The 24,749-nt window shown below is 42.3% G+C and overlaps 1 protein-coding gene across 1 annotated transcript; it reads left to right on the plus strand.

The window, feature by feature from the left end:
- Positions 1 to 231: 231 nt before the first annotated feature.
- On the plus strand, positions 232 to 9,166 carry LOC106589786 (tubulinyl-Tyr carboxypeptidase 1). The gene is made up of 7 exons (XM_014180160.3): positions 232 to 1,350; positions 1,990 to 2,078; positions 3,813 to 3,869; positions 4,513 to 4,587; positions 5,046 to 5,427; positions 6,404 to 6,513; positions 6,772 to 9,166. The coding sequence occupies exons 1-7, from the start codon at positions 1,132 to 1,134 to the stop codon at positions 6,842 to 6,844; spliced, it is 1,005 nt and encodes a 334-aa protein (XP_014035635.1). The 5' UTR covers positions 232 to 1,131; the 3' UTR covers positions 6,845 to 9,166.
- The last annotated feature ends 15,583 nt before the right edge of the window (positions 9,167 to 24,749 follow it).

Genomic DNA, 24,749 nt, shown 5'->3' on the forward strand with positions numbered 1-24,749 from the left:
AACCGAAAGGTTGCAAGATCGAATCCCCGAGTTGACAAGGTAAAAATCTGTCGTTCTGCCCCTGAACAAGGCAGCCCACTGTTCCTAGGCCGTCATTGAAAATAAGAATTTGTTATTAACTGACTTGCCTAGTTAAATAAAGTTTAAAAAAATAATAATAATTGTCTGTTACAGCGGAGGAAATGTGCAGCTCGTTAAATGTAATCCGTCAGCGCATGCGCAGCTGCTATAGATCTGGGAGTGTGAGCGGCGCAATATTGTAGCACGCATGAGATTAGCTCTCGCTACTCTGTAGCCATGGGTGTTCAAACTGGACTGATTTGGATTGACACGAACAATGTTGTGTTGTAAAATGGACTAGACTGGAATGCGGGCACCAACTAAGCGGAGTGTCGAAGAAATGTGATCGTATCCAATCTATCCCGGCGTTTTGGATATAGACCGAATGACCTCTGGGATAACGGTGCCGGATATTAGTGGTTTTTAATACAGTAATTTGTTGTCTGTATACCCTTTTGGAAGATTGTATTCCCCCTTATGTTGTAGGCATTATATGTATTCATCATTTCCCAATGTGCTTAGTTCAACCTCATTGTTGAAGTCTTATTTTCATGATGCCTAAAAATGCACGCCTTTTCTAGTTTTAATAATATATTGTCTAGTTTCAGTATTTCAATGATTTACTTGACTTAACCTGCATCGTAGAGATCATTGTGATGTTTCTAAAGTGCCAATAACATTATCGATCAGACATTACTTGATGTAGGCTAGCTATAATTCCCTTTAATCTCTGCTTTTGCAACAAACAAAAAAATATATAATTGAACTCATCTGACATAAACGGACAATTGTAACAACTACTGTAGCTTTAACTCCGCATTTGTGTGGAACATATGATTGTGTGCCATTTTGTTCATAAGAGGTACCGTATTTGAATTTGGAGACTGATACAGCCTGCAGTTTTGCAAAGTTCTACATATCCAGCGTGTCATGAATTGCTCATGTTTCTCACCTGCTGTGGGACTGTTACTTGCTGAGAAACTGCAATCAGATTGACAGTTAAAGGGCAGGGCACATAGGCTGTAAACCATCTGTGCCAGGTTCCAGGACTGGGGTCCCTTGTGTGGGGGGATGCTAAGGACCACAGTGGGGTGTGTGGGGGTGGAGGAGAGAGATGAGGATGAAGGTGAAGAGGATTTGCGGGATGGAGGGGTGCCCTTCTTCGTAAACAGGGGAGGTCTACCGGTGGATGAGGAGACTTGGGAGCAGATGTGGAGGCATGTGGCCCGGACTCACCCTAATGGGGAGGCCATAGGGACACGCATCCGGGGAGCCAGTGATCTGCCCAAGGTAAGAGCAGGTGAAGTCCTCACCTAGACACCCTACTCTGTTGTTTTCAGTTTGACAGCTCTACAGACTACACTCAGTCTATTTCAACAATGTGAAAGAAAAAAAAGAATCAGCTTTTCCTCCCACTAGTATATAGCGTTCAATATGCATCCTAGTCACATTTATTTACCGTGAACTATCATTCAAGATAAACATGCAGTAAACTGTTCAGGAGGATATTGCATAGGCCTAGTATATGATGCTACATGCTTCATTCGATTCGCACTAGAGATGGAGTGAAGATAACCCACTATGCAGAATGATTGTAACTGACTCAGTTACGACTCCTCAGATAACAAGTGGATGAAGCTGTCAAAATATGCAGCATTTCAAACCACACAGATACACATGCAGTCATAACATGCCACTAGATGTACAAGTGCTGTTCTGTCCAGATGAGTTTAAATGCTGCCTCTGTGCTCCTAAGGAATCCCATTATATATTCAATTAATATAGCATTGTGAGACTTGCTATATGGAACAGTTAAGATAATGACCATGCCCATAAAGGATGGTTGTTAAGTTAAACAAGAGGACATTCTCCAGCTCTGTGATTGTGCGATACTAATGCTTCTGGTTGTGCTCTGCCTCTGCCCCATAGATTCCTACACCGAGTGTGCCTACATACCAGCCAACCACCAGTATCCCACAGCGCCTGGAAGCCATACAGAAATACATCAGGGACTTGCAGTATCCTTTGCCTGGAATGGTAGAACTGCTTGGTCACTATTGCCAAGCTCTGGACCAATGATGAATAGCCCAGGTAGCCTGGATAAAGCTGTGACTGTTCATTGGAGCTGTTGTTGGTCATTGTCAGTCTCTGTATGATTGTTTATCCCAACCTGTCAGTCTAGATAACAGTTTAGGTATGTCATCAAAATGTACAGTAGGTTGATTATACATTAATTAATGTGTAAAGATGTTAAATTCCATGCCTGACGCTAACACACTATGCTCTGGGTTGGAATTCAAGGTATCTCTCCTGAAATATGTGTTAGCCATGCACTCTATGTATCTATAAATAATTCATAAATATAGGCACAAGCTGATTTCATGCAGATGGAAACTGGGCCACACAGTAGATGTACTGAAGAAGATTATGGTGATTGGTAACTCACTGAGGTCCTTTGTTGTTCAGTTTGTAGAGCATGGAGCTTGTAACACCAGGGTAGTGAGTTTGATTCCCAGGAACACCCATATGTAAAATGTATGCAAGCATGACTAAGTCGCTTTGGATAAAAGTGTCTGCTAAATGGCATATATATATATATATATATATATATATATATATATAACCAGTAAAATAGTTCATAAGTTCTTTATACTTGTCTTACTCATTCTTTTATGACAATATCAATGTATGTCACATCTCAGAATGTAGGCCATGTTTAGACTATAATCTATTTTGAGCATAAACATTAGTATCTCTCAGCTCAAGAAGGTCATCCATAATTCACAAACGAGGAACTATGAATATCAGAAAGCACTTAACGGGGTTCATTCCCATTGAGAATACGTACAGTGCACAGCCCAGAGGGTCTGTTGTGTTTGGACATTTCCCATATTGTTTCACTCCCTCTGCATTTGTATGTACACTGAACAAAAATATAAAAGCAACATGTAAAGTGTTGGTCCCATGTTTCATGAGCTGAAATAAAAGATCCCAGAAATGTTCCATACTCATAAAAGCTCATTTCTCACAAATTTGTTTACATCCCACTTAGTGAGCATTTCTCCTTTGCCAAAATAATCCATCCATCTGACAGCTGTGGCATATAAAGAAGCTATTTAAACAGCATTATCATTACACAGGTGCCCCTTGTGCTGGGGACAATAAAAGGCTACTGTAAAATGTGGAGTTTTGTCACACAACACAATGCCACAGATGTCTCAAGTTTTGAGGGAGCGTGCAATTGGCATGCTGACTGCAGGAATGTCCACCAGAGCTGTTGCCTGAGAATTTAATGTTCATTTCTCTACCATAAGCCACCTCCAACGTCGTTTTAGAGAATTTGGCAGTACGTCCAACCGGCCTTACAACCGCAGACCACGTGTATGGTGTCATTTTGGGGAGCGATTTGCTGATATCAATGTTGTGAACAGTGCCCCATGGTGGCGGTAGGGTTATGGTATGGGCAGGCATAAGTTACGGACACAATTGCATTTTATCGATGTCAATTTGAATGCACAGAAATACCGTGATGAGATCTGAGGCCCATTGTGAGGCCCATTTCTTTTTTAAGGTATCTGTGACCAACAGACACATATCTGTATTCCTAGTCATGTACAATCCGTATATTAGGGCCTAATGCATTTATTTCAATTGACTGATTTCCTCATAAAAACTGTAACTCAGTAAAATCTTTGAAATTGTTGCATGTTGCATTTCTATTTTGGTACAGTTTACTTAACAATATCCTACAGGTACAATCACACGGGAACACAGTTTTTTGAAATCAAGAAAAGCAGGCCTCTTACTGCGTAAGTTTCTCAGTTCCTTCTATCCCATTCCTGTTTCCTAATCTTTTATTTTAGCTCTTAGATTATCTTGAGTGGATCATGGCCTTGCTAGGGATATTGTAAATGTCAGACAGTAAGCAACATGACAGCTACCTGCCAGAGAGAATCTCAGGGTTTGGTGAAATAGCTTTTCCTGGGGCCGCAGAGGCCACAGAGGCAGCAGACAGAGGAAGTAGCTATGCATGTTTACCAATTGCTTTCATATTATGCTGATCATGACAGAAGCTGAAGGAATTGGATATCTGAATCGGCTGTATGTCTGTTGCACCCAAGGGCATTGCGACCAGGAACTGTTTTCATAGCCTAATAGGATCTGTTTCCCCGGCAGAAGCTTCTAATGCATTTTGCTTACTCGGTTCTTGACATTTAGCACCAGATGGTTTTATTTCAGTGTCTCATGCAAAATGCCAGTTTTAATAATCAAATGTATTTATTTTTCCTAAAGGAGTTAGTCATTTTCCCTTTGCATACACAAAGATAATCTGTAATATGTACAAGTGTCTTTCAGGCCTTTTAGAATCCATGTTTATAATTGCTACCTTTTAGAGTAGACTATTTTGTTGCCTTGCCTTCAGGTGTATTCTAACCCTCATATTCTGTGTAGGTTGATGGACATCGCCAAGGAGATGATCCGGGAGTCACTGCCAATCAAGTGTCTGGAGGCAGTGATCCTTGGGATGTATCCTTTCCTTGGTGTTCCACGTGAAAACTGTAATGACTTTCTTATGCCACTGTTGTTACCTGCACATCATTTTTTCTCATCTACGACACTGAGCAGCACAAGATTTGTCAATGGGGTGATAAATGATGACCTGGAAATGTTGTTTTCCAACTGAGTGCTTGTGGGAAGCTAAAAAAATAACCTGGAGTGATGCCTCAGTGTGGTAACAGGGATTTAGAGACAAAGCTTTATGGGCACAATCAGGGCATCCAAGTATTATGTGATTAGAACTGACTAGTGTGCTCACAGTCTGAGACTACTGTATGCAGACTAATGTATTCTTGTCTTAAAAACAGATTAGTGGAGCTTGAAAACAATTGTTGTTTATGTTACCCTGTAAAGGGGCACTCCAGTTGGAGCATGCAACCAGGGTCAGTGATAAGGTTTTTCAATGTCCTTGACCTTGCCTGTCCCAGTTACCTTACCAACAGCATGCCGGGTGTGGAGCGCTTCCCCCTCAGCTTTAAGACGCAGTTCTCAGGGAACCAATTCTGCCACATTGTGCTGGGGGTGCACAGCGGGGGCCGCTTCGGGGCACTGGGCATCAGTCGGCGGATGGACCTCATGTTCAAACCCCTGGAGTTCCGAACACTGGCTGACCTGGTGCAGGAGTTTGAGGGGGCCTACAAGGGTTACTGGCACACCCTGAGGAAGGTGAAGATTGGCCAGTATGTGTCCCATGACCCCCACAGTGTGGAGCAGATAGACTGGAAACACTCCATACTAGACGTGGATAAGCTGACCAAGGAGGAAATGAGGAGAGAGCTGGAGAGACACACCCGGGACATGAGGATGAAGGTAAAGGACCCAGGGACACAGAGACCATGTGTTAGAGTGCAGGAATGTGATGGGATGTACAGAACTAAGGCAGGACATGTGCACACATCTGGGGACTGAGATGGAAAAATGTCCATGAGCCAAACCATGTTAGGGATCCATGAAACAAACCTGTCAGCTTCCTAGGATTCTAGTGATTTCATTAGGTTCAACTGGCACTGAACTCGTAGTTTGTAGACTTCCATAGTACCAGTATGGAATTTAGATTTGTGTCAAATTAAATTGGGATACATCTGAGCTCCATGTTTTGATTCATGTGAGGGGGAAGCACCAGGGGAATTTTAATGTGAATCCTTTCTGAGCAGATGGAAAGCCCCTGTTAATCACTGAGATTCTGACTCCTTTTGACCCTCTGTCTCATCATGCATGATGACATGGAGTTGACCTGCCATTTCAGTAGCTATAATCCTCAAATGATGACCTCATGCGCTATCATCCCAAACAGTAATGAAAGGATCCTTAACGCAGGGCCCTGCGTATAATAAAACGAATGTGATGGCTTTGCTCTGCTCGGTTGTGCGCCATGTATGGCTGCCTCTATCAATCAGTGGCTGATATTTTTAGAGAGCGGGCTCTCCCATTCACTGGACTCACAATCACATTAAAGATGTGGAGGATTTTACCATCATCACCGTCAACACTATGCCTCCAGCATGTTAGGGCCTCTCATCGAGCAGCTCACCTTAGTACTACTCTAAGTAATTGAAAGCTGATGATCGGAGTGTTTGTTTGCTACTGACTTTCCTTCCACCTCGCTACTCTGCATTTATTGATGTGCTGTATTTTGAAAGACAAACGTTTAGTAATTGGAGTCTTACTTGAACTGCACTTCTCCTTAGTCTGTACAGAGGATATGACCAGAACTGTTTGTGTACCTCGTTTGTGTTTCCCCTTGTTGTTAATGTGAGGTAAACAGAACTGTGTGATTCTTTTTCAGATTGGGAAGGCTGCGCCCACTTCACCCACCAAAGACAGGAAGAGTAACATGGGCTCGCCCCACCGTAACCCAGGCAGCCCCATGCGCAGGAACAGCCGCATCGAGAGACGGTAATACTGATTGTGCACAATAGTCAGATATCAGGAGATGCTTAGTCTCACTATAGTCTCTCTGACAACACAGTAAATACTCATTAGGTCAATAAACAAGGTGCTAGCTGTAGTAGAGATAGCCCTGCACTGATCTGAACAAGCACTAGAGGCTAGATGTCCTATGACATAGTCCAAGAGGATTCTCTGAACAGTAATCTTTCAGTTGTAATCTGTCATGAGAAGTCATATTTTTTGTCTTTTTTGGGGGGTGTACAGTCCATCAGGAGAGAAGAAAGTTCTTGATCCGAAGTCACCTCCAGACATGAATGGATATCAGATTCGAGTGTGAGGAAGATTTCACTTCATAAAATCATCCTGCAAAACAAGACCGTAGAATGGTAGGGTTCTGTCCAACTAAAGGTTAGTTCTGGGGACTGGGCTTTTGTGTTCAGATTCAAAATAGGTTTGTACTGTGTAAGCAATTTGTTTATGGTATTTTGCATTCAACAAACATGAGGTATACTGTACAGAGCATGGCCATGTCAATAACTGATTTTTGACTAAATGTAAGTTCAAAGCCTATAATTCTAAGTTCTCACAATGCTCAATTTTGGGGATATCAAACAGTCGTTTTACACAGCCAAATCCATTTAAATTAACTTGCCTAACTGGTTGGCCTATTCACAAGATCTCTTTGAAATATAGACAACTTCTTTCCAAAAATGTGGCATGGGCCATTCAATAGCCCTGTGGTTCTTTGTTGTTTCCAGGCTTTTTGTAAAGCCAGAAACTTGGTAGTGTAGTCCATTCTACAATAGAATTGGTTCAGACAACATTTAAGGGTCAAACAGGCCTTGATCATGTTTTTAAAGATGGACTGTAGGTTTTTGTTAATATGCAATATTACATTTGGCTTATTTCTTAACGTGTAAAGTGGTGCAATTGGAAATATCATAGAAGATATCCATGTTGTCAATCAGTTATTAAGAATAACAATTATTGTGAGGATTACGTGCAATCTATGTCTCCATGTCGTACTGTAAGTGTGTAAATACATTGAACCTTTAACCTGTTAGCCTTGCTGGACAGTAACTGCTTTTGTAGTGACTAGTTTGCAATCCACTTACCTTGTGCCTTTTAGGAACATTTTAATAGACAGTGATAAAGAAAACAAGTAGTACTGGGTGAATCGTTTTTTCAATTTCACTAGGACAATACACTGTACAATCCATCTACTCTATCCCAAATAGATGGTACATTGAGCTATCAACACCTTACCCTGTGTTTGTGTGTTCTGCTATGGAGATGATGCGCGTGATTGAATGTTGGGTAATTCAGTGTACAGTAGTCTATTTAAACCTTTCAAAGCATGAAAAGTGTGATATGTTTTAGGATAGTAAGAAAAAGTGGTCACTGTGATCAACAGAATTTTTGAATTCTGGGGTCACTCACAAGACAAAATCTCACACACTCACAAAATGACTGCAACTAAGTGCGAATGATGAAGTTGCAGCTGATATGGGTTGACCTTATTTTGGGGGAAAGAGAGATATTTTGAAGGCAGCAGTTACTTTTTTTATATTGACATGGTCTGATATATTTTTGCCTTACAGTATAAATAACATTATTCTTATTATCTTAACACATAGCCTTATTGTGGTTGTCTAGCTCTATTTAATATTTACCATTTTTATTAAAGGTGCAAAGAGATTTGTTTACAATATTATCATCTTCATTTTTAAATGACATTTAGGCCAGAGCACTTGAGAAATTGGAGTCTGCACCATTTAAAAAAATAGTGCCTCAGAGCACATTGATTGGTTGGGATTCCTTGAGCCTCTTTCATTTTAACATAGAGGTTGTTGTCTTGTACCAAAATATTATATGACCTTTTATCACTATGTAGGACTTCCTATTGATTTAGAAATAAACTCTCCTCACCTCTCTCCCAATGAATCTGTTGTTGTGTTGATTTAGCTGACTTATGTCATGGGTCAGATGCCTGTGAGTTTATTAGAGCTTCAGCTACATTAAGAGATCTACAAAATGCAACAATGGATCAAATGTAGAGCTAAAATCAATTAATACAGTTATCAAACAGTGTGCAGAGGACATGGAGAGCACACTGCCAGTCGACATACAAACCAAGAGTCCAAATTGGGCACAGTGTGCACTCATCTGAAATACCTCTGCCACACACAGACGGACAATACAAAGAATAAACGACGAGCAATAAACATTTCCTCCTTTGATTGTCTACAAAGAAACCTTAATACAAATCCCATACTGAGGATCTGTGCACTAGGGGACTATACATTTATAAGACAATGAACAAAGACATCTGCTTGCAGGCACACTAATTAGAATAACATTTTCTGTATCTTCTCTGTTGCATGCTGGTACACTGTGAGAACTCCTAGCCCATTTTGGGCTTCAAGACATCCTTAACTGTAAATCACAGCAGGTTTTTTTATATCCTTTTTTTCTCTGCAATTTTGTGTTTTTGTTCCTTAGTGCAAAGATGATGTGATGATGTCACTGAGATTTTATCTAAGGTGGAATAACAAGAAATATTGTAACCAGAAATCACCTGTACGGCTTTGTGACACTTGAAATAAACAAGCAACTGGTATTTGACTAGATTTGTTGAAAATAAATGGTGTAACATTGAGTGATTATCGCACCTCTTTTCCCATTCAGCAAATGCTTTATTTATTTTTTGGTACTGTGCTGGCTGTCTGCAGTGCACTGTACTGACGCCCAGGGATCCTGCTGCACATAATCAATTAAGTCTAATGGAAGCCTCACTGGATGGATAGTCTACCTGACAGCACTGCAATCGGCAAACAAGGCTTAACTAATGAATCGCTGCCAACCTGACACATTTCATCATATAATGGGAGCACAGAGGACTGCCATGGTTGCTGCTCTCCTGAACACCCAGCCTCTCTTTAACAGGGGAAATCCATACATGAGGTCATGTTTTGTGTTCAGACCAGGGAGAGATAGCAAGACTTAGATAGCTCTCATACAGCACAAGAGAGTACTGGTGACTGTTCTCTTATGAAATTGCTCCTGTTAGTGTAAGTTATAGCTGAATGTACTGAATGTATAGCTAGCCGAATGTACTGAATGTATAGCTAGCCGAATGTACTGAATGTATAGCTAGCCTAATATACTGCATGCATAGCTAGCCGAATATACTGAATGTATAGCTAGCCAAATGTACTGAATGCATAGCTTGCCGAATGTACTGAATGCATAGCTAGCCGAATGTACTGAATGCATAGCTTGCCGAATATACTGAATGCATAGCGTGCCGAATGTACTGAATGCATAATTGGCGAATGTACTGAATGCATAGCTTGCCGAATATACTGAATGCATAGCGTGCCGAATGTACTGAATGCATAGCGTGCCGAATGTACTGAATGCATAGCGTGCCGAATGTACTGAATGCATAGCTAGCCGAATGTACTGAATGCATAGCTAGTCGAATGTACTGAATGCATAGCTAGCCGAATGTACTTGTACATAATGTAGGTATGGCATGTGAAATGTGTTTTAAGAAGTATGGTGCAAGTGCTTTAAGGAATCACAGCTGCAGTTGAAGTCACAGTTTGTTAAGTGGGGGTGATGTTGGTAATGTTCAGTGGAAAGAATGATGGAGAATGATTTCAAAAGGTGTGAAGGCACTGGGGAAGCCAAAACCTAACTCCGGTCTTATCTGAAAGTAGATCCCAGTAGTACCTCCCCCACCTTATCTGCCCAGAACTCTTTATGAAATTAAAATACAGAAGGAATAGTGGCCTACTTTAAAAAAAAACCTACTGACCCATTTCTCCTCAGCGGGTGTGTTTGGTGCCACAGGGGGAATCTCTGTTTGAGCGGCACAGTCCAACTCCTGTACAGGTTTCAAGGTAGATCCAGGAACTGAAGCACTAAGGTATTTATTCTACTCATATTAACTTATGTTTATAACTCTTTCGGTGATTGATTGTAATGAGATACAGAAATTACTTCCCTGGAAGAACCTGCTAGAGAAAACATCTGATTTATTGTAGTTAGGCTAAAGTGTCAGACCTTGACATTGTGTCATTCCAGTGAGATATAACTGGAGGTCTTAGTGGTGACAGGAGTCCGTTAGCTGGTCTTTTAGACCAGGGGTTTCCAAACTTTTTCAATCGGGGCCCCCCTTCCAGCATTGGGGAACATCCTGCACCCTACCTGCACATCCACTATGTCATTTTCTATGGGTACCATCACTGTTCATGACACAAACTGTTCACATCCCTCTTGTTGGTGGAGAGAATTTTGCAGGTTTAAAGCTTATTTCCTGAAATTCTTCACATTTTGTCATGGGATGAAAAGAAAAATTTGCAGTCTTCAAGCTAATTTTCTTGCAGTTCTATAAATGTTACCATGTCTAATGTGTATTCATGTGATATTTCATGTGATATTTGAACATCTATGGACAAAATTGTAATCTTTTTTTTCTTTGCTGACATGGGCTATTTCTAACCCGTTCTAAATACCTCTCTAAGGTATGGAATGACTAACATGACAAGAGGAACTGATTATGCACTACCCAATTTTGAAATGGCACCTTGTGCCACCTACTATTAAAACATATTTTTTTGGGGGGGGGGGGGGACCCCCGCACTCCCCACAGTTTGAGAACCACTGCTCTAGACTGCATTGTACACACACAGAACCCCCGACTGTGCCCTATCATGCATGAACGCTCCCTCCCTGCAATCTGAATGAATAATTCATTCATGCCTCAGCCAGCCACACACACACACCTTCTCCCTGACAGACAGTGCCTCGCTGGAGCGAGAGATCTCCCATATAAGTGGGACACTGCCAACATTCAGGTCACAATCTTAAAGGTCCAATGCAGTCATTTTTTCTCAGTATCAAATCATTTCTAGGTAACAATGAAGTACCTTACTGTGATTGTTTTCAATGGTCAAAAAGGAAAAAAATAGGTTCTTAGCGAAGAGCAATTTCTCAAGCAAGAATTTTGCTAGGACTGCCAGTTATTCGCTGTGAGGTTTGGAACTCTTTCTTATGGTCTATCTATTATCTAATTTACAGCCTGGTGATGTCACCAGGCAGGCCAAAACTCCATCCCATCTTAACAGGCTCACATTTGAGCTCTTACACTAAAAGGGCATTATCATTTTCACAGTATTATTCAAACCGCATAGTGTGGAAATATACACTGGCCAGTTTATTAGGTACACCACCCCGTTCACAAAAATGATTCGCGCCTACAGACAGTGAGCCACGTGGCCTGCTATAAAAAAGCAGACAGGCATTGAGGCATTCAGTTACTGTTCGATTGAACGTTAGAATGGGCAAAACGAGTGACCTCAGCGACTTTGAGCGTGGTATGCTCATCAGTGCCAGGCGCACCTATTCCAGTATCTCAGAAACGGCTAGCCTTCTGGGCTTTTCACACACAACATTGTCTAGGGTTTACTGAGAATGGTGCGACCAACAAAAAAATTGGAGAATGGCAAGAATTGTGCAAGCTAACAGGTGGGCCACAAACAGGCAAATAATGGCGCAGTACAACAGTGGTGCGCAAAACAGCATCTCGGAACGCACAACTCGTCGGTCCGTGTCACGGATTAACGCCATCTCAGCCAGGCAAGACAGGATGTAGATCTTCCCAAAATTCTGCCAAACTGATATTGTTATATGGAAAATATGAATTCAATATTTCTATCATTTGAAAAATAATACTATGACTGGCCAAATGCCAGATGATAAGGGACAAAACACCACATCATCAAACACAGTTTGTAAAGATTTAAATGTTGTAATTTACTAGTGTAGCAGATTGTTTACTCAGTTTGTTTACAAAATCCCCAAGCAAAATATTAACTTTTAAAATCTAAAAGCTGTAAACGGGACACAAGAAAGCAGCGCAACTGAAATTGAATTCACCGACGTGAGCGCATCAGGCTGTAATTTCATAAAGTAGATGACTCAACTGTTAACTCATTTATGCTCGCTTGTGACTTGTAGTGCAGCGCATCGCGGTGGTTTGACATTCCCAGCCTTAGTTACAGTCGTCAATGTTTGTTCAAAATATTGAGACATTGAAACTGAAATTGTGGAGGCAGCAGACAATGTACCAGGCCAGCTGTGATTTACAACCTGATAGCAATATTTTTTGGACTACCAAGAAATGTATTGGTGAATTATATTAATCATGCATTGAACAGAATCCATTTATTCTGCAAACAATGCCTTACTGTATGTCATGGAACTTTGAGTCAAATAGAACCTATTTTTAAACCTCTTATAAAGTTGGTTTTCAAGCATAAACTTGGAAATGTGTGTGCGCGCGTATGTATGTATGTATGTATGTATGTACGGTGGGGGAAAAAAGTATTTGATCCCCTGCTGATTTTGTATGTTTGCCCACTTACAAAGAAATGATCAGTCTATAATTTTAATGGTAGGTTTATTTGAACAGTGAGAGACAGAATAACAACAAAAAAATCCAGAAAAACGCATGTCAAAAATGTTATAAATTGATTTGCATTTTAATGAGGGAAATAAGTATTTGACCCCCTCTCAATCAGAAAGATTTCTGGCTCCCAGCTGTCTTTTATACAGGTAACGAGCTGAGATTAGGAGTACACGCTTAAAGGGAGTGCTCCTAATCTCAGCTTGTTACCTGTATAAAAGAAACCTGTCCACAGAAGCAATCAATCAATCAGATTCCAAACTCTCCACCATGGCCAAGACCAAAGAGCTCTCCAAGGATGTCAGGGACAAGATTGTAGACCTACACAAGACTGGAATGGGCTACAAGACCATCGCCAAGCAGCTTGGTGAGAAGGTGACAACATTTGGTGCAATTATTTGCAAATGGAAGAAACAGAAAAGAACTGGCAATATCCCTCAAACTGGGGCTCCATGCAAGATCTCACCTCGTGGAGTTGCAATGATCATGAGAACGGTGAGGAATCAGCCCAGAACTACACGGGAGGATCTTGTCAATGATCTCAAGGCAGCTGGGACCATAGTCACCAAGAAAACAATTGGTAACACATTACGCCGTGAAGGACTGAAATCCTGCAGCGCCCGCAAGGTCCCCCTGCTCAAGAATACATATACAGGTCCGTCTGAAGTCTGCCAATGAACATCTGAATGACTCAGAGGACAACTGGTGAAAGTGTTGTGGTCAGATGAGACCAAAATGGAGCTCTTTGGCATCAACTCAACTCGCTGTGTTTGGAGGAGGAGGAATGCTGCCTATGACCCCAAGAACACCATCTCCACCGTCAAACATGGAGGTGGAAACATTATGCTTTGGGGGTGTTTTTCTGCTAAGGGGACAGGACAACATCACTGCATCATTTGACGGGGCCATGTACTGTCAAATCTTGGGTGAGAACCTCCTTCCCTCAGCCAGGGCATTGAAAATGGGTCGTGGATGGGTATTCCAGCATGACAATGACCCAAAACACACAGCCAAGGCAACAAAGGAGTGGCTCAAGAAGAAGCACATTAAGGTCCTGGAGTGGCCTAGCCAGTCTCCAGACCTTAATCCCATAGAAAATCTGTGGAGGGAGCTGAAGTCATATTTTGCAGAGGGGTCAAATACTTATTTCCCTCATTAAAATGCAAATCAATTTCTAACATTTTTGACGTGCATTTTTCTGGATTTTTGTTGTTGTTATTCTCTCTCACTGTTCATATAAACCTACCATTAACATTATAGACTGATCATTTCTTTGTAAGTGGGCAAACGTACAAAATCAGCAGGGGATCAAATACTTTTTCCTCCCACTGTATGTATGTATGTATGTATGTATATAAGTTGAAGTCGGAAGTTTACATACACCTTAGCCAAATACATTTAAACTCAGTTTTTCACAATTCCTGACATTTAATCCCAGTAAAAATTCCCTGTCTTAGGTCAGATAGGATCACCACTTTATTTTAAGAATGTGAAATGTCAGAATAATAGTAGACAGAATGATTTATTTCAGCTTTTATTTCTTTCATCACATTCCCAGTCGGTCAGAAGTTTACATACACTCAAATAGTATTTGGTAGCATTGCCTTAAACAATTTCAACTTGGGTCAAACGTTTTGGGTAGCCTTCCACAAGCTTCCCACAATAAGTTGGGCGAATTTTGGCCCATTCCTCCTGACAGAGCTGGTTTAACTGCTCGCGCACACTTTTTCAGTTCTGCCCACAGATTTTCTATAGGGTTGAGGTCAGGGCTTTGTGATGGCCACTCCAATACCTTGACTTTGTTGTCTTAAGCCATTTTGCCACAACTTTGGAAGTATGCTTGGAGGTCATTGTCCATTTGGAAGAACAAGCTTTAACTTCCTGACTGATGTCTTGATGTTGCTTCAATATATCCACATAATTTTCCTCCCTCATTGATGCCATCTATTTTGTGACGTGCACCAGTCCCTCCTGCAGCAAAGCACCCCCACAACATGATGCTGCCACCCCCGTGCTTCACGGTTGGGATGGTGTTATTCGGCTTGCAAGCCTCCCCCTTTTTCCTCCAAACATAGCGATGGTCATTATGGCCAAACAGTTCTATTTTGTTTCATCAGACCAGAGCTTTAACTTCCAAGCTTTAACTTCCTGACTGATGTCTTGATGTTGCTTCAATATATCCACATAATTTTCCTCCCTCATGATGCCATCTATTTTGTGACGTGCACCAGTCCCTCTTGCAGCAAAGCACCCCCACAACATGATGCTGCCACCCCCGTGATTCACAGTTGGGATGGTGTTATTCGGCTTGCAAGCCTCCCCCTTTTTCCTCCAAACATAACGATGGTCATTATGGCCAAACAGTTCTATTTTGTTTCAATATGACCAGAGGACATTTCTCCAAAAAGTACAATCTTTGTCCCCATGTGCAGTTGTAAACCGTAGTCTGGCTTTTTTATGGCAGTTTTGGAGCAGTGGCTTCTTCCTTGCTGAGCGGCCTTTCAGGTTATGTCGATATAGGACTCGTTTTACTGTGGATATAGATACTTTTGTACCCGTTTCCTCCAGCATCTTCACAAGGTCCTTTGCTGCTGTTCTGGGTTTGATTTGCACTTTTCGCACCGAAGTACGTCTCCTTCCTGAGCGGTATGACGGCTGCGTGGTCCTATGGTGTTTATACTTGCATACTATTGTTTGTACAGATGAACGTGGTACCTTTAGGCGTTTGGAAATTGCTCCCAAGGATGAACCAGACTTGTGGAGGTCTACAATTTTGTTTCTGAAGTCTTGGCTGATTTCTTTAGATTTTCCCATGATGTCAAGCAAAGTTTGAAGGTAGACCTTGAAATATATCCACAGGTACACCTCCAATTGACTCAAATGATGTCAATTAGCCAATCAGAAGCTTCTAAAGCCATGACATCATTTTCGAGAATTTTCCAAGCTGTTTAAACTTAGTGTATGTACACTTATATATGTGTAATATATGTGTAATATATATATATGTGTAATATATATATATATATTATTTTTCCCAAAGTTTTTTTTATGATTATACAGATAACAGATCGAACAGGTAGAAGGCAGAACCCACATGGATCACCTACCAAATCAAACCCACCCCAACTCCCCCATACTCTAACAGAACACACACGGATCCCCTACCAAATCAAACCCACCCCAACTCCCCCATACTCTAACAGAACACACACGGATCCCCTACCAAATCAAACCCGCCCTATGATCTAACAGAGACCCACCCCAAAACCAGACTTAAAGCAGGTATGATATACAATGAGTAATATAATCAAATAGTTAAAAACAATACAACGCTATTATAAATCAAAAAGTGAAAGAGTAAAAATAATTATACAATTTCTAATTTGGTTTGGTTTATGGAGTTGTGAAATTAGCTGGGTCCATGTCTTCTACAAAGCATAGGAAAGGTTGCCAGATATTATAAAATGTAATTGCAGATCCCCTAACGGAGTGGCATATTTTCTCTAGCTTGAGCTGTTGCATAACTTCCTTTATTCAATGGTTAAAGTAGGAGGAAACCGATCCTTCTACTTAAAGAGTATAAGACGTCTAGCTAGAAGAGTAGTTAATGCCATCATTTTGCCCATAGAACTGTTTAGAGGGGCCTCCTGTCGTGCCACTCCATAGAACTGTTTAGAGGGGCCTCCTGTCGTGGCCTTCCCTGTAGCTCAGTTGGTAGAGCATGGTGTTTGCAACGCCAGGGTTGTGGGTTCGATTCCCACGGGGGGGCAGCACTGGAAAAAAAATGTATGAAATGTATGCATTCACTACTGTAAGTCGCTCTGGATAAGAGCGTCTGCTAAAATGACTAAAATGTAAATGTAAATGTCGTGCCACTCCATAGAACTGTTTAGAGGGGCCTCCTGTCGTGCCACTCCATAGAACTGTTTAGAGGGGCCTCCTGTCGTGCCACTCCATAGAACTGTTTAGAGGGGCCTCCTGTTGTGCCACTCCGAATAATAAAAAAAAAAAGGAAGAAGGTTCTATAGGTCTCTCCAGTATCTTAAAAAAGGTCTCAAAGTGATATCCAGAAATCTGTCAATTGCAGGCATGTCCAAAACATGTGTAATAAAGTAGCAGGAGCCTGCTTACATCGATCACAAGTGGGATATATTTATGGTCTAATCTTGGATAGTTTTGGCTTTGACCAATGCAGCCGATTAACTATTTTAAATTGAACTACAGCATGTCTTAGACGTATAGATGAAGAATGTATTCTCTGAAGCATACTCTGCCAAGTTTAGTCTGAAAGTTGTTCACCTAAATCCTCTTCCCATTGGTTCTTAAGAGAGTTCAGGGAATCCAGATTGTGCGAGTTGAATAATGTATAGATCAAGCTGATGCCCTTTGTTATAAGGGTTCACTTTAGGGAATTTAATATTTTTGACTGATATGAAAGACAGACAATCATATTGGCAAAGTAGTTCAAATGCTGTCAGTTCCACTTTAACTGTTCTCTACACAACTGTGCTCTTGAGTCTCACCTGCCGTGAGTACTGTTGAGGTTAAGTGTTTTAGTAGTAGTGTGTTTTACTGTGTGTGTGTGTGTGTGTGTGTGTGTTGTTACCAGGTGTGTTGTCAGTAACCCTTGGGAAGAGCTCCAGGTCATGTGGCCCGATACAGGCAGCCTCACAGAAACGCAGCTGACGGAGGAAGTCATGGTTGTACTGCAGGTTCCCTACACAGGAATAACAAATATAAAGTCCAGAGTCAGATCACACAACACTTAAATGGAGACACGCTGTCTGTGAGAAGAGGAATCGACCCATTGTCATAATGGGAACTTGAAATCCCTCTATATACTTGCCTGCCACGTCTGTATATGCCATCTGTAGTATTCACAACCGATAATCCACCCTGACATGGTCCAAACAGACTGACACAAACATACCTGGTTCTGGACTCTGGGTTGTTGTGTACTGGCAGTTGTCATCGATGCCCACGGTGCTTGGCCAAAGGGGGGCAAACACCCTCCTATCATGGATATTGTAGGACAGGTCCTCTTGACCTGATATCTGCCATACAGAGGAAACAAAACATAAAACACAAGTAACTTACAATGTGTTTTATGACAACAACAAGCCATTTTCCATAGAAGCAGTGGTGGAAAAAGTACCCAATCGTCATACTAGAGTAAAAGTAAAGATATCTTAATAGAAAATGACTCAAGTGAATGTCACCCAGTAAAATACTGCTTGAGTAAAAGTAAAAGTATTTGGTTTTAAATATACTTAAGTATCAATAGTAAATGTAATTACTAAAATATACTGAAGTATCAAAAATAAAAGTATAAATCCTTTCAAATTCCTTATATTAGGCAAACCAGACGGCACAATTTTCTTGTTTATTTATTTATTTATGGATAGCCAGGGGCACACTTCAACACTCAGCCACATTTAATGAACGAAGCATGTGTGTTTAGTGAGTCCACCAGATCAGAAGCATTAGGTATGACCAGAGGTGTTCTCTTGATAAGAATTAAAAAATGTAACTAGTACTTTTTGTTGTCAGGGAAAATGTATGTAGTAAAAAGTATATTATTTTCTTTAGGAATGTAGTGAAGTAAAAGTTTAAGTGAATTGGGGAGAGGAAGAATAAAAAACAAAGAGTGCTGAGGAAGAATAAAGAACAAAAAAAGTGCTGTAAACTGCTGTTACATGTGCTGACATGATTAAAAGTGAAGTAAACTGTACCTTTCGCGTTGTAGTTTATATTATAAACTCATAGAAAGGGTAACAAATTTGGAGGCACTGCTGAGATTTATTTTCATGTGAGCACCGGCCCATATTCCTGGAACGGACAACGAGTGAGAGACATTGGGAGAGTAGCTAGCTAGCTAACGTTAGCGGGCTAACCACCTAACGGGTTGTAGCTATCTTACCATTGCCTGCATTGTCGTTGTTGCCACATGAGTAGGACAATATGAGTCGAGAGAGGGAAACGTTGTTGGATGAAATCGAGGACAATTTATGGCACTTGTGTGTACTTTGTGGAATAGGAGGTGTAGATGACTGAAGTAAAAGGAAAGAGCCATCGAGCTTTGCGGCCGCACATTGATGGAAGATTACTGTGAGAAGGAGGATTTAATGTAATCAGAGGATGAGGGGATGTCTTGGCTGCTTCAACTGAAAGATGAAATCAAAGGAATATCGGACTCTGAGGATACTGTGAAAAGTCTGCCTACGAGTCCCAGCAAGTCGGTGCCAACGATACAAGTGGACAGCGAACCCAGCGGAGACTGGAGCTCCGGCAGAACGAAAAGAAGAGGGAGGGGCTCCTCAGCCCAGCAGAGAAGTGGTCTCAGCTCCTGAAAGGCACCCACCGCAGAGAGAGAATGGAGTGAGTGTGTCCAGTTATAAAGACTTTAAAATCCATGGACAGATAGGAGATCAGAATCAGAAAGATAAGCTCAGCTTCAGCAGCCTAGAACATCAGATTGAAAATGGACGGAGACAAGGGTACCATGAATTAGAAATGATAGAAGCAGTAATCTGAGCTGTGAGCCCAGGGCTTAAGATGAGGAGTTAACTGGAGGGAAAACAGACATGACACTCTACACACTAAGGCAAATCTTGAGGACACATTATGTAGAGAAGGATGCTACTGAACTGTATCACAAGTTGACTAAAGCAACACAAGAGCCGGGAGAGTCTGCCTTGGACTTCCTAGTCCGAGTCTTTGACCTGAGACAGAAAGTGTTATCAGCCTCAGCTCGTACCCAATCGGGACTGAAATATGGCACATAGTTAGTCAAGAGCCAATGCCTGCAGGCCATTGTTACAGGATTAACAAATGATAATGTCAGGGCAGAGATGAGTGCATCTCCAGAATATTAACACCAGTGATGAACTGTTGCTTGAGAAAATGCTAATTGCCCAGGGCAATGAAAGCAAACGCATGCAAAAGGCCAGGATATCACATAAGTTCACACCCACACGAGTGAACGCAGTACAGAGTGAGGATAACGGGGATAGAGGAGAGGAATGTGCACAGGCAGAGCCCTCACAGATCACAGTCCGAAAACAAAAGAAATACAATCCTCTCCTGAGTAAAATTGATGCGAGCAATGAAGCAATCAAAGAACTGACCTGTCAGGTAGCCTCATTAGTACAGTCGCTCCAACAGAAAACCAAGTCCAACCAACAGGGAGAAAAGAAAATGCAAAAGTTGTTATGAGACTGGTAAACAGACTTGCCATCATTGCTACAAATGTGGCAGTGATAGCCATTGGGCAGTAGGATGTAGGATCAGGGGCAACGCACATCCATCTGATAACACCTGCGGGGTCACAACCATGGAATGGGGAGTGACCTCCGATACATCTAGTTCCATCCAGTGTTGCAGTGGCTGCAGTGCAAAGGTAGAGAGAACCTCAGAGTTTAAGTTGTGTTCATTGTGTCATAAAGCTGCCTATTGTTCCAAAGTGTGCCAACAGGATCATTGGAAACAGCACCAACCTACATGTAAGACTGACCACAACTCCCCTTGTCCCATGACACAGAGAGAGTGGGGGCCAACTACCCCAGGACATTGTATTATAGCACAGCTCATTGGTAAAAAATGTAAAGTGTGGTGTTATATGGAGGGTGTAAAGACCCTAGCACTATTGGACACAGGGGCTCAGGTATCCATCTAAGTGAGGAATGGAGGAAACGTAATTTGCCACGCACACAAATTAGACCACTGGCAGAAATCATGGGAAATACAGAGAAACTGGATCTGAGGGCAGCACTGAAATTCCCTTTCTGGGTTGGATGGACATGTGTTTTAGTTTGCTTGATCCCAAAGCTGAGGTCATTGCAGGAAAACAGTTGAGGGTTCCGATATTAGTCACAAATGAAAGACTGGAGAAACCAATATTTTAATGTAATTGAAGAAATAGTTCAAACAAAAAGTAACAAGCGCTCAGCGCTGATGTATACAGTAAAGATGCTTAGAAATGTACTTAAGCTAGGACAGGGAAAGGCAAAGAGTCTACTCACTCTGCTTCAGCACTCAGAGTACATGGAGGAATGCTTGCTTACAGCAGGCAGACGTGACGTTGTCATTCCAGGTGGACAAACAAAATGGATTCATCCCTGTATCCCAAGAGAGGCCCCCTTCAATGATGAAATTATGTTATTTGAACCGGACGTGAGAGTGATCTGTGGCCTGGCCCGCAGGCGCTCCGGCCACCGAAAGTTGACATTGCAGTAGTGAATACTACCAAACATGACATTACCAAGACAAACAGTGATAGGGACATTACAGAGAGTAGTAGCGTGTCACCTGTTTCCTGTGCCCAGTGGAGAAAAGGTTACTGTAGCACAGGTTCAGGACAGATCCCCACAGGAGCCTGGCCCTGACAACAGTCACATGGAGTGGTGGGACCCACCTGAACAACAAGAATTAGTCAAACAGATGCTCAGAGAGGAATCAGCTGTTTTCACCAAAGATGACATGGACATAGGGTGTATTGAAAATCTCAGAATGGAGATAACTGTGACTGATAACATACCAGTGGCAAAGAGATATAACGGTGTGCCACGCCCCTTGTATGCTGAGGTGAAAAGCCACCTTCAGGGGCTCCTGAACAAAAACTTCATCAGCAAGTCAACTTCATCATACGTATCACCTCTAGTCGGTGTACGGAAAAAGGACGGGAGTTTAAGACTTTGTGTTGATTACAGGGGATTGAACAAGACTGTTCTGGACAGGCATCCCATACCCTGTAATACAGGAAATACTTGATGGTTTGGGAGGAAACTCATGGTTTACAGTTTTAGATCAAGGAAAGGCATACCACCAAGACTTTGTGGGAGAGGAGTCCAGAAAATACACTTCCTCACCCCTTGGGCCTTATATGAATGGAATAGAATTCCCTTTGGCTTATCAAACAGTCCCTCTGCCTTCCAACGAAGCATGGAGGAAAGTTTAGGGGGTATAAAAGAGAGAATCTGTCTACCATATTTGGATGATGTTCTTGTTTTTAGTCAGTCATTTGAACAACATGTGGAAGATGTCCGTCAGGTACTTAGGCAGCAAAATAAATGGGGTATTAAACTCAGGGCTGATAAGTGCGACCTATTCAAGAATGAGGTCCGTTATTTAGGAAAAATCATTTCTGCTGAGGGTTACAGAATGGATGTTAAAGAAATTGTAGCAGTGCAAGAACTGGTAAACAGGCCACCAAATGTGAGAGAGCTGAGGAAACTACTGGAGTTCTAGGGCACTATAGGGGTTATGTTCAGAACTTCTCACAACATGCTAAATGTCTCTATGACTTACTAGCAGTGAAGTCGGAGACCCCAGCATCCGGGAAGCGAAGGATCAAAGTAGCTGTGTAGTCGGGACATGCTCTGCCCCACCAGAAAGTTATATGGGAGGATGCTCACCAGAGAGCATTAGAACACTTGGTGAGTGTGTTGACTAATCCACCTGTGCTTGCTTACCCAGATTTCAAGGAGCCTTTTATCCTGCATGTTGATGCCTCTGAAGAGGGATTGGGAGGTGTGTTATACCAACGACAAAGTGTAAAACTGAGAGTCATTGGATATGGCTCCCACACCCTGACTCGAGCAGAGAGAAACTATCACCTTCACTCTGGGAAACTGGAATTCTTGGCCCTCAAATGGGCAGTGACTATGCTCCATCTGTGACAGTGTACAGTGATAATAATCCCTTGATATATGTACTAACTACAGCAAGACTGAATGCCACCGGTCATCGCTGGGTGGCGGAGCTGTCTGACTTTAATCTCACACTGAAGTATCGTCCTGGAAAGGTAAACACTGACGCAGACTTTCTGTAACGCTCTTCTTTGCATGCTGAATATTACATGGAAGAATGCACAGAGAAACACTCACTTGAGATGGTTAAAGCAACACTCAATAATGTTCAGACACAACAGAAGGACTGTGTAACTTGGATATCCGCGGTCACACTAAGGCCATCAGTGCAAGATGAGCTGTCGTGGGGGGGGGGGGGGGGGGGGGGGGGGGGGGCAGTTACAGACCGACTGTCTCCACACAATCTCATGCAGGCTCAGTTAAAGGATGCAGCTGTATCGAGAATCTTGGAACTGAAAAGTCAAAGGACTAAGCCTAAACCAACAGAATGTCAACAAGAGTCATACAAAGTCAAACAGTTACTGCAAGAGTGGAACAGGCTCCATGTCTCACCAGATGGATTATTACAACGGAAAACAGCAAAAAGGACACAAGTTGTGGTACCAAGTCAGTATAGAACACTGATTTACAGTACTTACACACTGAAATGTCCCATCTAGGAACAGGAAGAGTGTTGAACTTAGCACAAGAATGATTTTATTGGCCGCGCATGCAACATGACATTGAACACTATCACTAAAGTGTGTAAGTGTATCAAACAAAAGAAACCCAGTGTAATAACTAGGGCCCCAATGCAACATGTATAAGCTACAGCTCCTATCCAGAGGATTTCAATTGACCATGTGCATTTGGAGAAAAGCAGAGGTGGCTACGAGTACATTTTTGTTATTTTAGATAACTTTACAAAATTTGCACAAGCCTACCCCACCAGAAATAAGTCAGGGAAAACTGCAACAAAAAAGCTTTTCGATTATTTTTTCCTAAAGTTTGGCTTTGTGTCAAAAATCCATCATGATCAGGGAAGAGAGTTTGAAAATCAGTTATTCAGAGCCTTGCAGAACTGTACAGGAATAGCCAATTCCAGAACCTCTCCATATCATCCACAGGAGAATCCGGTGGTGTCACGTCCTGACCAGTAAAGGGGTTATTTGTTATTATAGTTTGGTCAGGACGTGGCAGGGGGTATTTGTTTTATATGGTTCGGGGTGTGTGTGTATGTAGAGGGGTGTTTGATTTATGTATTCCGGGGTTTTGGTCATTGTTCTATGTTTGTATATTTCTATGTCTGTTCTAGGGTGTTTAGATCTGTGTTTAGGTAATTGGGATTGGGGCCTTCATTTGGAGGCAGCTGTCTATCATTGCCTCTGATTGAAGGTCCTATAATTAGGAATGTGTTTGTCATGGGAATTGTGGGAGGTTGTTCTTTGCATAGCTGTGTGTTGCCTGCAAGACTGTTTGTCATCCGTTCATTGTTTTCGTGTTTTATTTTGTAAAATAAACATGAGCATTCACGTACCCGCTGCGCCTTGGTCCATTCACTACGACGGCCGTTACAGAACCTCCCGCCAACCACGGACCAAGCAGCGGGCCCAGGAGGAGGAAGGATCCTGGGCCAGGGAGAAAAGGGAGTGGAGGACATCTTGGACATGGGAGGAGATAATGGCAGGGGACAAGACGCTGCCATGGAGACAGGTGGAGACAGCAAGAGGGGAACGGCGAAGATGGAACGAACACCGGGACTGTTACAAGGGTACACGGTTGGCATTTAAGCCTGAGAGGCAACCCCAATAATGTTTTTTGGGGGGGCACACGGGTAGTTTGGCTGGGCCAGGATTAAGCCACAAGCCAGCTCCCCGTGCTTATTGGAGGCAGCATGTTACTGGTCAGGTCCCGTGCTTTGGAGTGATGCGCACTGCGTCGAGGCCAAGTATTCACAGGCTGGTGTGCGCGGTGCCAGCGCCCCGCATTTGCCAGGGGGAAGCGGGCATCCAGCCAGTAAGGGTGGAGCCAGTACTGCGCTCGAGACCGCCAGTGCGCCTTCACGGTCCAGTGTATCCTGTTCCCGCTCCTCGCACTAGCCGTGAGGTGCGTCTCCAGTCTGATACCTCCCATACCAGCCC

The sequence above is a fragment of the Salmo salar genome, chromosome 01 (genome assembly GCF_965601325.2).
Source record: "Salmo salar chromosome 01, fSalSal1, whole genome shotgun sequence".
Taxonomy (NCBI): Eukaryota; Metazoa; Chordata; class Actinopteri; order Salmoniformes; family Salmonidae; genus Salmo; species Salmo salar.

Bases quoted from the DNA above. Each gene is read 5' to 3' on its own strand.
- LOC106589786 (XM_014180160.3), top strand. From the start codon at position 1,132: ATGCTAAGGACCACAGTGGGGTGTGTGGGGGTGGAGGAGAGAGATGAG. The intron at 2,079-3,812 runs GTATCCTTTGCC...AATATCCTACAG, and splicing joins AAATACATCAGGGACTTGCA to GTACAATCACACGGGAACAC. The intron at 5,428-6,403 runs GTAAAGGACCCA...ATTCTTTTTCAG, and splicing joins CCCGGGACATGAGGATGAAG to ATTGGGAAGGCTGCGCCCAC.